This window comes from Heptranchias perlo, chromosome 3, assembly GCF_035084215.1.
Source record: "Heptranchias perlo isolate sHepPer1 chromosome 3, sHepPer1.hap1, whole genome shotgun sequence".
NCBI classification, from domain to species: domain Eukaryota; kingdom Metazoa; phylum Chordata; class Chondrichthyes; order Hexanchiformes; family Hexanchidae; genus Heptranchias; species Heptranchias perlo.
The window spans coordinates 18,159,410-18,174,462 of NC_090327.1; the positions used below are offsets into that span (position 1 = coordinate 18,159,410).

Here is a 15,053-nt window from a genome sequence, read left to right on the forward strand (position 1 = left end):
CGGCTTGAGTCCTATTAATTTACTGAGTACCAATTCCTTAGTGATTTTAATCGTATTTAGCTCCTCCCCCCATTAGAGCCCCCTGTTTGTCCAGTGTTGGGATATTCTTCGTGTCCTCTACCATAAAAACTGAAACAATATATTTGTTCAGCATTTTTGCCATCTCCGTGTTTCCCACCATTAATTTCCCGGTCTCATCCTCTAAGGGACCTACGTTTGCCTTAGCCACCCTTTTTCTTTTTATATAACTATAGAAACTCTTGCTATCTGATTTTATATTTTTTGCTAATTTATTTTCATAATCTATCTTCCCTTTCTTAATCAATCCTTTAGTTACTTTTTGCTGTCTTTTGAAGACTTCCCAATCTTCTATCCTCCCACTCAGTTTGGCTACCTTATATGTCCTTGTTTTTAGTCGGATACTATCCTTAATTTCTTTACTTAGCCACGGATGGTTGTCATTTCTTTTACACCCTTTTTTCCTCAGTGGAATATATATTTTTTGAAAGTTGTAAAATAACTCCTTAAATGAACACCACTGTTCATGTACCGTCTTACCCTTTAATCTATTTTCCCAGTCCACTTTAATCAATTCCGCTCTCATACTATCATAGTCTCCTTTATTCAAGCTCAGTACGCTTGTTTGAGAACCAACCTTCTCACCCTCTAATTGGATATGGAATGTAACCATGTTATGGCCACTCATTCCAAGGGGATCCTTAACTAGGACATTATTAATTAATCCTGGCTCATTACACAGGACCAGGTCCAAGGTTGCTTGCCCCTTTGTAGGATCAGTTACATACTGCTCAAGAAATCCATCCCTAATACACTCAATAAACTCTTCCTCAAGGCTGCCCTGCCCAATTTGATTTGTCCAGTTAATATGATAGTTAAAATCCCCCATAATTATAGCTGTTCCCTTATTACATGCCCCGACTATTTCCTGATTAATACTTCTTCCAGCAGAGTTGTAACTATTAGGAGGCCTATATACTACGCCCACTAGTGTTTTTTTCCCCTTATTATTCCTTATCTCTACCCAAACTGTTTCATTATCCTGATCCTTTGTCCCAATATCATTTCTCTGTATTACAGTGATTCCTTCCTTTATTAACATAGCCACCCCACCTCCCCTTCCTTCCTGCCTGTCCTTCCTGATTGTTAAATACCCTGGCATATTTAATTCCCAGTCGTTGTCACCCTGCAGCCATGTTTCTGTAATGGCCACAAGATCATACCCATACGTAGTTATTTGTGCCGTTAACTCGTCCATTTTGTTACGAATGCTACGTGCATTCAGATAAAGAACTTTCAAATATGTTTTGTGACACTTAGTTCCAGCTTTTTCCTTTTTTAACACTTTATCTTTTACTCCATACCTTCTGTCCCTTCCTGACACGCTTTCCTCTGTCTCCCTGCTCAGGTTCCCAACCCCCTGCCACAGCTTTGATGCTGGGTTAATCGCCTTACGCTTTCTAGTTTTTATTTTACACTTTCTTAAGTACACTTTCTTTCCGCTGCTCTACGCTTTTCCCTCTCACTTGTTCTTGAACAACTGTTTGTACTATTTGTATTGTAGATTTCCCCTGGGTCTTCCCCTCTCTTGCTGCTCTCAATTTTATTCCCTTCTGACTCCCCGCTCAGGTTCCCATCCCCCTGCCACTCTAGTTTAAACCTTCCCCAACAGCACTAGCAAACACCCCCGCGAGGACATTGGTCCCGGTCCTGCTCGGGTGTAACCCGTCACGCTTGTACAGGTCCCACCTTCCCCAGAACCGGTCCCAATGTACCAGGAATCTAAATCCCTCCCTCCTACACCATCCCTGCAGCCACGCATTCATCCTGTCTATTCTCCTGTTCCTATACTCACTAGCACGTGGCACCGGTAGTAATCCTGAGATCACTACCTTTGAAGTCCTGCTTTTTAATTTATCTCCTAACTCCTTAAATTCGCCTTGCAGGACCTCATCCCTTTTTTTACCTATGTCATTGGTACCAATATGGACCACGACTACTGGCTGTCCAGAATGCCCTGCAGCCGCTCCGTGACATCCTTGACCCTAGCACCAGGGAGGCAACATACCATCCTGGAGTCACGTTTGCGGCCGCAGAAACGCCTATCTGTTCACTTTACAATTGAATCCCCTATCACTATAGCCCTGCCACTCTTCTTCCTCCCCTCCTGTGCAGCAGAGCCACCCGTGGTGCCCCGAACCTGGCTCTTGCTGTATTCCCCTGATAAGCCATCTCCCCCAACAGTATCCAAAGCAGAATATCTGTTTGAGAGGGAGCTGGCCCCAGGGGACTCCTGCTCTACCTGCCTAGTCCTTTTACTCTGCCTGGCAGTCACCCATTTCCTTTCTGCCTGCGTAATCTTTACCTGCGGTGTGACCACCTCACTGAACGTGCTAGCCACGATAGTCTCAGCATCGCGGATGCTCCACAGCGAATCCACCCGAAAGACGGTTAGCCAGTAGCTGCAGCTGGACACACTTCCTGCACACATGGTCGCCAGGGACACTGGTAGTGTCCATGACTTCCCACGTAGTGCAGGAGGAGCATATCACGGGTGCGAGGTCTGCTGCCATGACTTGCCTTAGATTCTCAGACTCTCCTCCCGCTCTAGGTCTCTCCTTTTATACTGTGCTCACCTCTCGGACTCTCCTGCCTCACCTGCGACGTCGCACAGTAGTTGTCTCTTGTTGCAGGTCTGCTGCTGCTTTTATTCCCCAATCTCAGTCTTCTACTCTCAGGTCCACTGCCGCTCTGGGGAAAAAGTTAGGAAAAGCAAGGCAAAGCAGCACCTCCTTCCCCCACTTCACCGAACTCCCACACGTACCAAACTCTCCTTCACACTGTGTTGTCCGCACTGACAGGCCCCTGTATTTCTACAGTTTGTGACTCAGATGAGTCAGGCCTGCCCCACCTTCAAGTACCAGTTTAATCTAGCTAACCAATTAACTTGCTACAGCAGCTCTCTCTGCTGAAGCCCGACAGAAACTTAAATATTTAAACTTTAAAATTGAACTTAAACAGTTAATAGCAATTGAACTTAAACAGTTGAAAGCAATATGCACTAGATTTTAAAGAGATTAACCCTTAAACTCCCACACGTACCCACAGTTCTGCCGGATTGGCTGAAGGCTGGAATAAGGTTGTCCGTCTGCCCTCGCTCCAAGGAGAATGTAGACACTTTTGTACCCTGTACCCAGAAATTCACGACAGACGTTATCTGCAACTTCCACTGCCCCTTTCCATAGTCAGTTAGTGTAAACCTGTTTAAAATGGTGACCAAAAAGCTCTTTGTAACTGGGGGGTGGTGGGATTTCTATTTTGTGATAAAAAAAACCATAGGCTGTGTTTCCCTGTGTAAAATTTCTAATTTTATTTGACCACAATAAAATTCAATTATATAGTAATTTTGTTTTACTTTCGCTTTCCCCGTTAAAAGGAGACTCTTCCTGCAAACAGCCTGCTTCAAAGGTTCTGGAGACCCAGTAAAGACGATTGGAAGGTTCGTCGAGGAGGTGATACCTGGAGTGCAGGAAAGATCAAACTTACACACAGCAGCGTATGATTCTCAAATGTCTCAGGATTACAAGAGGAATGAATTCCTTTGATGCGCAGTGACAGTCACATAGGCACAGCCAGGTCCCAATTTAGAAGTACACTTTTTTTGAGGTCCTAATCATGTAAGAAACTATGGATGCAAACTAGACAGAATGGAAGCTGAAGTAATCGAGATAACTGTTGAGGTAGCCACGTGCACCATTTGTGTGCTTGCCCGGTTCCCTTAAGTAAAAGTCACAAACTAGAAAAAAGTACAAAGAAGGTTCACTCGGTTAATCCCAGGGATGAGGGGGTGGACATATGAGGAGAGGTTGAGTAGATTGGGACTCTACTCATTGGAGTTCAGAAGAATGAGAGGCGGATCTTATTGAAACATATAAGATTGTGAAGGGGCTTGATCGGGTGGATGCGGTAAGGATGTTCCCAAGGATGGGTGAAACTAGAACTAGGGGACATAATCTTAGAATAAGGGGCTGCTCTTTCAAAACTGAGATGAGGATAAACTTCTTCACTCAGAGGGTAGTAGGTCTGTGGAAGTTGCTGCCCCAGGAAGCTGTGGAAGCTACATCATTAAATAAATTTAAAACAGAAATAGACAAGTTTCCTAGAAGTAAAGGGAATTAGGGGTTACGGGGAGCGGGCAGGAAATTGGACATGAAGCTGAGTTCGGATTGGTCAAGGCCCTGTGGGTGGCGGAGCGGGCCCAGGGGCTGAGTGGCCGGGTCCTGCTCCTACTTCTTGTGTTCTTTAGATTTGAGGTTAGGATCAGATCAGCCATGATCTTATTGAATGGCGGAGCAGGCTTGAGGGGCCGATTGGCCTACTCCTGCTCCTATTTCTTACGCCACATGTTGTAAAGCATGGCAGATATCCTTTGAAGGAAGGCCTGGAATAACCTCATGATGGGCCCTACTGAAAGTCCAAAATCAATAAAATTGGGCAACAAAACATAAACCACACCCCAAGTCAGCATTAACTTTAAATATTAAGGTCAAAACATGGAACAATAACAATTATTCCAATCTTAACAAAACCAGAAGAAAAAGTATATAACTGTGTATGGCTGTTAATCGTGCACAATAACCTTAAGCTTCTGTGTGCATGGCATCAAGGTGCATCTGTTTCTAAAAGAGCTAAAGAATGATCTAGAACAATGCCCATTGGTAAAGCAGAGAAAATCATGCATTTCCCCACATGGAAAAGAGACAGAAGAGTTCTCATCCTCATATAAAGATGTGAGGACATGGTAGAACTTCACACCTGTGGCTCGTGTATCTTAACATCAATTTCTATATTCTTGTGTGTGGGTTTGATCATAAAAACATAAGAAACAGGAGCAGGAGACGGTCATACGGCCTCTCAAGCCTGCCACGCCATTCAATAAGATCAAAGAAAATTTACGGCACAGAAGGAGGCCATTTGGCCCATCGTGTCCACGCCGGCTGAGAAACAAGCCACCCAGCCTAATCCCAGTTTCCCGCATTTGGTCTGTAGCCCTGCAGGTCACAGCTCTTCAGGTGCACATCCAGGTATTTTTTTTTTAAAAATGAGTTGAGGGTTTCTGAACTCTACCACCCTCTCAGGCAGTGAGTTCCAGACCCCCACCACCCTCTGGGTGAAAAAAATTATCCTCATTTCCTCTCTAACCCTTCTACCAATCACTTTAAATCTATGCCTCCTGGTTATTGACCCTTCCACTCGATCTAGGCCCCTTAATTTTGTACACCTCAATCAAATCACCCCTCAGCCTCCTCTGTTCCAAGGAAAACAACCCCAGCCTATCCAATCTGTCATCATAGCTAAAATTCTCTAGTCCTAGCATCATCCTCGTAAATCTCCTCTGCACTCTAGTGCAATTACATCCTTCCTGTAATGTGGTGACCAGAACTATGCACAGTTCTCAAGCTGCGGTCTAATTAGTGTTTTATACAGTTCCAGCATAATATCCCTGCTTTTATATTCTATGCTTCAGCTAATAAAGGAAAGCATTCTATATGCCTTCCAAAACCACCTTATCTACCTGTCCTGCTACCTTCAGGAATCTGTGAACGTGCACTCCAAGGTCCCTCATTTCCTCTACACCTTTCAGTATCCTCCCATTTATTGTGTATTCCCTTGCCTTGTTTGCTCTCCCCAAATGCATTCCCTCACACTTCTCCGGATTGAACTCCATTTGCCACTTTTCTGCCCATCTGACCTGTCCATTGCTATCTTCCAGCAGTCTACAGCTTTCCTCCTCACGATCAACCACGCAGCCTATCTTTGTGTTGTCCGCAAATTTCTTAAACGTAGGGGACATGATTAAGTCTAAATTGTTAAACGTATACCACAAAACACAAAGGACCTAGTACTGAGCCCTGCGGCACCCCACTGGAAACAGCCTTCCAGACACAAAAACACCCGTCGACACCATTACCCTTTGCTTCCTGCCACTGAGCCAATTTTGGATCCAATTTGTCACATGCCCTTGGATCCCATGGGCCTTTACTTTTTTGACTAATCTGCCATGTGGGACCTTGTCAAAAGCCTTGTTAAAATCCATGTAGACTACATCAACTACATCTTCATCCATCCTCCTCGTCACCTCCTTGAAAAATTCAATCAAGTTCGTCAGACACGATTTCCCCTTAACAAATCTGTGCTGACTGTCCTTAATTATTCCTGATCATGGCTGATCTTCAACCTCAACTCCACTTTCCTGCCCGATCCCCATAACCCTTGATTCCCCTAGAGTCCAAAAATTTATCTATCTCAGCCTTGACTATACTTAACAACTCAGCATCCATAGCCCTCTGGGGTAGAGAATTCCAAAGATTCACAACCCTCTGAAGAAATGCCTCATCTCAGTTTTAAATGGCCGACCTCTTATCCTGTGACTATGCCCTCTAGTTCTAGACTCTCCAGCCAGGGGAAACAACCTCAACCTCTACCCTGTCAAGCCCCCTCAGAATACTATATGTTTCAATGAGATCACCTCTCATTCTTCTAAACTCCAGAGAGTATAGGCCCATTCTACTCAACCTCTCTTCATAGGACAACCCTCTCATCCCAGGAATCAATCTAGTGAATCTTCATTGCACCGCCTGTAAGGCAAGTATATCCTTCCTTAGATAAGGAGACCAAAACTGGAAGCAGTACTCCAGGTTTGGTCTCACCAAAGCCCTGTACAACTGTAGTAAGACTTCCTCACTCTTGTACTCCAACCCCCTTGCAATAAAGGCCAACATGCTATTTGCTCCAATGTTGCTTTGTTAAAAAAATGAAAAAAGTAACAGTTCAGTAGTTTATGTATATATAGTTTAATAAGTCACAATTTTACATACCATGCTTACATTTTAATCCATCAAAAAAAAATCAGCTACACCAAAGAGACAGAGGTCACTTTTTAAATAACACATGCACTAATGGGTTGAAAGACCTACTTCATATTTCACATAAAGCAATGTCTTCGAGCACAATCTGGAATCAATAGCTGTATAGGTGCAGAGTGAATCTGCCCTGTTGTGGGTTCCACGATACATAATGTTCTTTTAAGTTATCAAAATTACTTCCTTGACCATTAATATAAACAAAATGAATACTGTACTCTTATTTCACATATTTCTACAACAATCTGCAATACTGGGGTATGGAAGATACTCTGTTGCTCGTATTACGAGCCACGTCTGAAGTGGGTTTTCTTCAAGTAAAACATACCCATTTTACAATGTGCTTGGCACCTGAAATTGAAACCTAAACATTATGAGGGAGTGCTGCTCATTGTTATGATGCAAGTGTGAAGTGCAGTCATTTGCACAATCAAAAAGGTTTTGAACAGACCAAAATTTAAATATTTGATCTTAAGGCAACTTTTATAAAATGCCCACTTGAAACTTCATACAAGTTATAAAATACCCACCTAAAATCTTAGCCCATACCACCCCCAACTTTTAATGCAAGTGCTTCCAAAGTGAGCACAAATAGTGTCTTTTTTCAACAGTCAACTTTTTTTTGATTAGTACTGAAGCAGGAGGATTTCTTTTGCTCCTACCACTATAGAGTGTTACGTCTTCGAAACAAATTGAGATTCAAATTGCATGACCCTTTTCTGCTACTGTGCACTGAATATTTTTTGCAGTACACTGTAGGGACAATTCCTTTATGTTACAAATATTGTACACTAGGTTTTCTCTGAATGACTGAAATCACAATTTAGTGTTACCTTTTTAGTTCCCAGCACTTGAGGATTGTGCTTCCTGGGAGGAAAGAGTACATATTTGCAATTTCTGCATCAACATACAAACCCACAAGACAAAAACCATGCAACTAATGGGATTGTCAAATATATGAATTAATAGGAATTTCAAAATCTCCCAAAATATATTCCAAATCTGGTTCATTAGTTTCTCTGTAATGTGCCTGTCTTGCACTATTCAGGAAAGGAAGGTAGCATCTGTGTTCTGATACTACAGGCAACTGCAGCATTGTATTAGTAATTAGACAGCCCCTTTTCAGCTGGCTGATTTCCTTTAGAGTACCACAAAAAACTGTCCCTTTTGAACTTTAGAAACACCTGGTACTGCACGCCAACAATAAATACAGTACTAGAATAGAAAACATCAACTTTGCCACCAGAGATCAGAGGATATTTAAAAAAAATAAAACATGTGCAGTTATTCCGAACAGTGTAATTTGATCCTATACCAGTTTAAAATCTCACACATATACAAAGTTAGTCTGAGCTCCTCTCTGATCATTCCTACAAAGTGCAACGATGACAATGGTGAGACTGATTGCATTGCAGCAACGTACAGACATGGGTACGAGCGCAGTATGACGTGGGAGAGTAGAAGCACTGGTCAGCAGCAGCGAATGTTCGGCCGAAGTGGCGGGAGTTCAGGAGGAATTTCAGGCTCCGGCTGCAGAGATAGGATGCTGTTTGATAATTCACGTCTGGGTACATCGGGCATCTGAAAATTAGAGTGAGGATAAAACAATACATCTCTTGAAATTTCAAAATCGATTACAAGAGAATCCAGATAAAATCATACAAGATTCAAGCACAATTCAGACAAGAAAACTGCAATGTCATATAATAATAAATGATGCCATAATGCTGTTATTTCTGTGTAATTTTCCAAGCTAATAGCTTATAGGCTGTTCCAGCACAGAAACAGGTAATTCAGTCCATCAAGTCGATGCTAGTGTTTTTCACCACGAGCCACCGAAACTATTCCAATTCTCCTGCATACTCCCTATATCCCTTTAACATTTGTCTTTTTCAAGAAATGATGTAATTCCCATTTAAAATTACTTACGGACTCTGCTTCAAGAACTGTTTGTAGCAGAGAATTCCATATTCTAACCAGCTTCTGTGTAAAGACGCTTTTTCCTAACCCATTAATTCTTTTATCTTAGTTTGTTCCTGCTAATCACTATCTTGTTAACCAGCGGAAACAATTCATCACTATTTACCCTGTCATAACCCTTCAAAATCATAAGGATATCCATCAGGCCACCTCCACCCTCTTGGGTCGAGTGAAAAAGCCCCAATTTCCCAAGTCTGTCTTCATAACCCCTTATCCTCATAAGACCCTAGTGAACCTGCATTACATCTTTTCCAGTGTATTGTAAGGGTACCTAAAAAGTGTAACTTCTTCAGTGCCATTTCTCTCAATAACCTACACTACCTCTGGTGGTTTGACATTTTCAATATCCACAGCCTGTAAAGATTATTTATATCCATTCCCTCACTCTCCACTACAAGCTTTCCTCTTTCATATTTTAACTGCGCTATCCCACCTTGATAGCCCCCTTACTATTAAGTTACCTATACAAAAGCTCTTATTTTTCCTGATAATTTCCTTTCATTCTGTTTCTAATCCCCTTTTTTGTTGCTTTATATTTGCCCTAGCTTTCATTTTTATTACCTGCCCTGTTAACACTATATGCTCCTTAAGTTTCAAATGTGATCTAATCTTCCTATTCATTCCTGGAACTCCAGCCTTCGACACACTCCCAGTGTTGCTTACCAGAATATACTCGATTTTTACCCTTTCCGTTTCATTATTTCCCGTTGCTGATCTAAGATTCTATTTGCCAATTTTCCTTCCATTTAGCCCAGACCAGCTGTACGAGCAGGGGTGGGGGGGGGGAAGGAGAAAAGAAGGGCATGAGAGCGATAGTGATAGGGGATTCTATAGTTAGGGGACCAGACAGGCAATTCTGTGGCCATGGACATGATTCCAGGATGGTATGTTGCCTCCCTGGTGCCAGGGTCAAGGATGTCACCGAGCAGCTGCAGAACATTCTGGAGGGGGAGGGTGAACAGCCAGAGGTCATGGTCCATCAGAACCAACGACATAGGTAGAAAGAGGGATGAGGTCCTGCAGGCAGATTTTAAAGGAGTTAGCAAAGAAAGTAAGAAGCCGGACCTCAAAAGGTAGCGATCTCCGGATTACCACGTGCCACGCGCTAGCAAGTATAGAAATAGGAGGATAGAGCAGATGAATGCGTGGCTGGAGAGATGGCGCAGGAGGGAGGGCTTTACATTCCTGGGGCATTGGGACCTGTACAAGCCAGACCAGTTGCACCTCAACAGGGCCGGGACCAACATCCTCGTGGGGAGGTTTGCTAGTGCTGCTGGGGAGGGCTTAAACTAGCTTGGTAGAAGGATGGGAACCTGAGCGTAGATTCAGAAGGGAGAGAAGCAGAGCTGGAAATGGAAGACAGAAAATTCGTAAGTGAGTTTGGAAAGCAGAGGAGACAACAAAGGAATTTGGCAGTGCTTAGTGGTATATACCTCAATGCAAGGAGTGTAGTGAATAATGCAGATGAGCGAAGGGCACAGATAGACATGTGGAAGACAATGTCTTAGCTATTACTGAAACATGGTTTAAAGAGGGGCAGGAAAGGCAGCTCAACATTCCTGGTTACAGGGTTTACAGACGAGATAGAGGGGGATAAAAATGGAGGGAGGGGTGGCAATATTGGTTAAAGAAACAATTATAGGTGCGAGGTGGGTTTATATGTTAGAAGGATCATCAAATGAGGCCATAGGGTTTGAGCTAAAGAACAAAAAAAGGGGCAGTCACACTGCTTGGAGTGTACCATAGACCCCCAGTCAGAGGGAGATAGAAGAGCAAATAGGTAGGCAAATTTCTGAGAAGTGCAACAACAATAGGGCAGTAATAGTAGGGGATTTCAACTACCCTAATATTAAATGGGATACAATCAGTGCAAAGGGTATAGAGGGCGCAGAATTCTTAAATTGCATTCAGGAGAACTTTTTTAGCCAGTACGTAGCAAGCTCAACAAGAGGTGGAGCAGTTCTGGATTTAGTTTTAGGGAATGAAGCTGGGCAGGTGGAAGGAGCATCAATGGGAGAGCATTTTGGTGGTAGTGATCATAATTCAGTCAGATTTGGCATAGTTATGGAAAAGGACAAAGATAGAACAGAAGTAAAAGTTGTAAATTGGGGAAAGGACAATTTTACTAATCTGAGAAGTGATTTAGCAAAAGTGGACTGGAGACAGCTACCTGAAGGTAAATCAGTGTCATAGCAGTGGGAGGCATTCAAGGGGGAGATTCAAGGGTTTCAGAATAAACATATTCCCACAAAGAAAAAGGGTAGGACTGCCAAATTTAAGGCCCCCTGGATGACAAAGAGCATACAGGGTAGGACAAAGCAAAAAAAAGAGAAGCTTATGTTAGACAGAGCTCAATACTACAGAAAGCCTAGGGGAGTATAGAAATTGCAGGGCTAAAATTAAAAAGGAAATTAGGAAAGCAAAGAGAGGGCATGAAAAAATACTATCCAGTAAAATTAAGGAAAACCCAAAAATGTTTTATAAATGCATAAAAAGCAAGAGGATAACTAAGGACCTATTAGAGACTAAAAAGGTAACCTATGTGTGGATGTAGAGATGTGGGTATGATTCTTAACACTTTGCATCTGTCTTCACAAAAGAGGGGGGCAATGGAGGGATTGTAGTTAAGGAGGAAGAGAGTGAAATATTGGATGGGATTAACAGAGAGAAAGTATCAAGGGATTTAGCACCTTTGAAAGTAGATAAATCGTCAGGCCAGATGAAATGTATCCCAGGCTGTGAACAGAAACAAAGGAGGAAATAGCAGAGATTCTGACCATAATTTTCCAATCCTCCCTGCCTACAGGCGTGGTGCCAGAGGATTGGAGGACTGCTGACATTGTACCGTTGTTGAAAAAGGGAGAAAAAAAATAGACCGAGTAATTATAGGCTAATCAATCTAACCTCGGTGGTGGGCAAATTATTGGAATCAATTCTGAGGGACAGCATAAATCGTCGTTTAAAAGGCACGGGTTAATCAAGGACAGTCAGCATGGATTTGTTAAGGGAAGGTTGAGTCTGACTAACTTGATTGAATTTTTTGAGGAGGTAACAAGGAGGGTCAATGAAGGTAGCACCCTTGATGTAGTCTACATGGATTTCAGCAAGGCTTTTGACAAGGTCCCACATGGCAGACTGGTCCAAAAAGTAAAAGCCCATGGGATCCAAGGGAAAGTGGCTGGTTGGATCCAAAATTGGCTCAGTGGCAGGAAGCAAAGGGTAACGGCTGACAGGTGTTTTTGCGACTGGAAGGCTGTTTCCAGTGGGGTGCCACAGGGCTCGGTACTAGGTCCCTTGCTTTTTGTGGTACATATTAATGATTTAGACTTGAATGTGAGGGGCTTGATCAAAAAGTTTGCAGATGATACAAAAATTGGCTGCGTGGTTGATAGTGAGGAGGAAAGCTGTAGACTGCAGGAAGATATCAATGGACGGTCAGGTGGGCAGAAAAGTGGCAAATGGAATTCAATCCAGAGAAGTGTGAGATAATGCATTTGGGGAGGGCAAACAAGGCAAGGGAATACACAATAAATGGGAGGATACTGAGAGGTGTAGAGGAAGTGAGGGACCTTGGAGTGCATATCCACAGATCCCTGAAGGTAGCAGGACAGGTAGATATGGTGGTTAAAAAGGCATACGGGATACTTTCCTTTATTAGCAGAGGCATAGAATATAATAGTAGGGAGGTTATGCTAGAACTGTACAAAACATTGGTCAGGCCACAGCTTGTGTACTGCAAACAGTTCTGGTCACCACATTATAGGAAAGATGTGATTGCACTAGAGAGGGTACAGAGGAGATTTACAAGGATGTTGCCAGGGATGGAGAATTTTAGCTATGGGAAAAAGTTGGATAGGCTAGGCTTTTTCCTTCGGAACAAAGGAGGCTGAGGAGAAATTTAATTGAGGTATATAAAATTATGATGGGATGAGATAGAGTGGATAGGGAGGACCTATTTCCATTAGCAGGGGGGTCAGTGCCCAGGGCGCAAAGATTTAAAGTAACTGGTAGAAGGATTAGAGGGGAGCAGAGGAGAAATTTTTTCACCCAGAGGTTGGTGGTGGTCTGGAACTCACTGCCTGAAAGGGTGGTAAAGGCAGAAACCCTCAGCTCATTTAAAAAGTACTTGGACATGCACTTAAAGTGCCGTAACTTACAGGGCTACGGACCAAGTGCTGGAAAGTGGGATTAAGCTGAATCATCGAATCATAGAAAATTTATGGCACAGGAGGAGGCCATTCGGCCCATCGTGTCCGCGCCGGCTGAGAAACGAGCCACCGGGCCTAATCCCACTTTCCCGCATTTGGTCCGTAGCCCTGCAGATCATGGCTCTTCAGGTGCACATCCAGGTATTTTTTTTTTTTGAATGAGTTGAGGTTTTCTGCCTCTACCACCCTCTCAGGCAGTGAGTCCCAGACCTGCACCTCATTTATAGGAACATAGGAACAAGAGCAGGCCATTCGGCCCCTCGTGCCTGCTCCGCCATTTGATAAGATCATAGCTGATCTGTGATCTAACTCCATATACCTGCCTTTGGCCTATATCCCTTAATACCTTTGGTTGCCAAAAAGCTATCTATCTCAGATTTAAATTTAGCAATTGAGCTAGTATCAATTGCCGTTTGCGGAAGAGAGTTCCAAACTTCTACAACCCTTTGTGTGTAGAAATGTTTTCTAATTTCCACTCTAATCCGTCTACCAATCACTTTAAATCTATGCCCCCTGGTTATTGACCTCTCTGCTAGGGGAAATAGGGTCCTTACTATCCACTCTATCTAGGCCCCTCAATTTTGTACACCTCAATCAAATCACCCCTCAGCCTCCTCTGTTCCAAGGGAAATAACCCCAGCCTATCCAATCTGTCATCATAGCTAAAATTCTCCAGTTCTGGCAACATCCTCGTAAACCCTCTCTAGTGCAATGACATCCTTCCTGTCATGTGGTGACCAGAACTGTGCTCAGTACTCAAGCTGTGGCCTAACTAGTATTTTACAGTTCCAGCATAACATCCCTGCTTTTATATTCTATGCCTCGGTTAATAAAGGAAAGCATTCCATATGCCGCCTTAACCACCTTATCTACCTATCCTGCTACCTTCAAGGATCTGTGGACATGCACTCCAAGGTCCCTCACTTCCTCTACACCTCTCAGTATCCTCCCATTTATTGTGTATTCCCTTGCCTTTTTTTGATCTCCCCAAATGCATTACCTCACACTTCTTCGGATTGAATTTCATTTGCCACTTTTCTGCCCATCTGACCAGTCCATTGATATCTTCCTGCAGTCTGCAGCTTTCCTCCTCACTATCAACCACAAGGCCTATCTTTGTGTCATTCACAAATTTCTTAATCATGCCCCCTATGTTTAAGTCCAAATAGTTAATGCATACCACAAAAAGCAAATGACCTAGTACCGAGCCCTGCGGCACCCCACTGGAAACAGCCTTCCAGTCGCAAAAACACTCGTCGACCGTTACCTTTGCTTCCTGCCTCAGCCAATTTTGGATCCAATTTGCCACATTCCCTTGGATCCCATGGGCCTTTACTTTTTTGACCAATCTGCCATGTGGGACCTTGTCAAAAGCCTTGTTAAAATCCACATAGACTACATCAATTGCGCTACCCTCATCGAAAAATTCAATCAAGTTAGTCAGACACGACCCTTAACAAATCCGTGCTGACTGTCCTTGATCAGTCTGTGCCTTTCTAAGTGACAGTTTATCCTGTCCCTCAGAATTGAATCCAATAATTTGCCCACCACTGAGGTTAGGCTGACTGGCCTGTAATTACACGGTCTATCCTTCACTCCCTTTTTAAACAATGGTACAACGTTAGCAGTCCTCCAATCCTCCGGCACTACGCCTGTATCCAGTGAAGTTTGGAAAATGATTGTTAAAGCCTCTGCTATTTCCTCCCTGGCTTCTTTTAACAGCCTGAGATACATTTCATCCAGCCCTGGTGATTTATCCACTTTCAAAGCTGCTAATGCCCTTAATACTTCCTCTCTCACTATGTTTACCCCATCCAATATTTCACACTCCTCCTCCTTAATTTCAATCTCTGCATCATCCCTCTCCTTTGTGAAGACAGATGCAAAGTATTCATAAAGAACCATACCCACATCTCTGCCTCCA

The 15,053-nt window shown here is 43.2% G+C and overlaps 1 protein-coding gene across 1 annotated transcript in view; it reads right to left on the reverse strand.

Moving 5' to 3' along the window:
* Nucleotides 1-6,853: 6,853 nt before the first annotated feature.
* rab12 (RAB12, member RAS oncogene family) overlaps nucleotides 6,854-15,053 on the reverse strand; it is a 29,762-nt gene continuing 21,562 nt past the window's right edge. The window contains exon 6 of the mRNA XM_067978398.1: nucleotides 6,854-8,522. Coding sequence (XP_067834499.1) covers nucleotides 8,412-8,522 — 111 coding nt within the window. The 3' untranslated portion in view covers nucleotides 6,854-8,411. The remainder of the gene's footprint in view (nucleotides 8,523-15,053) is intronic.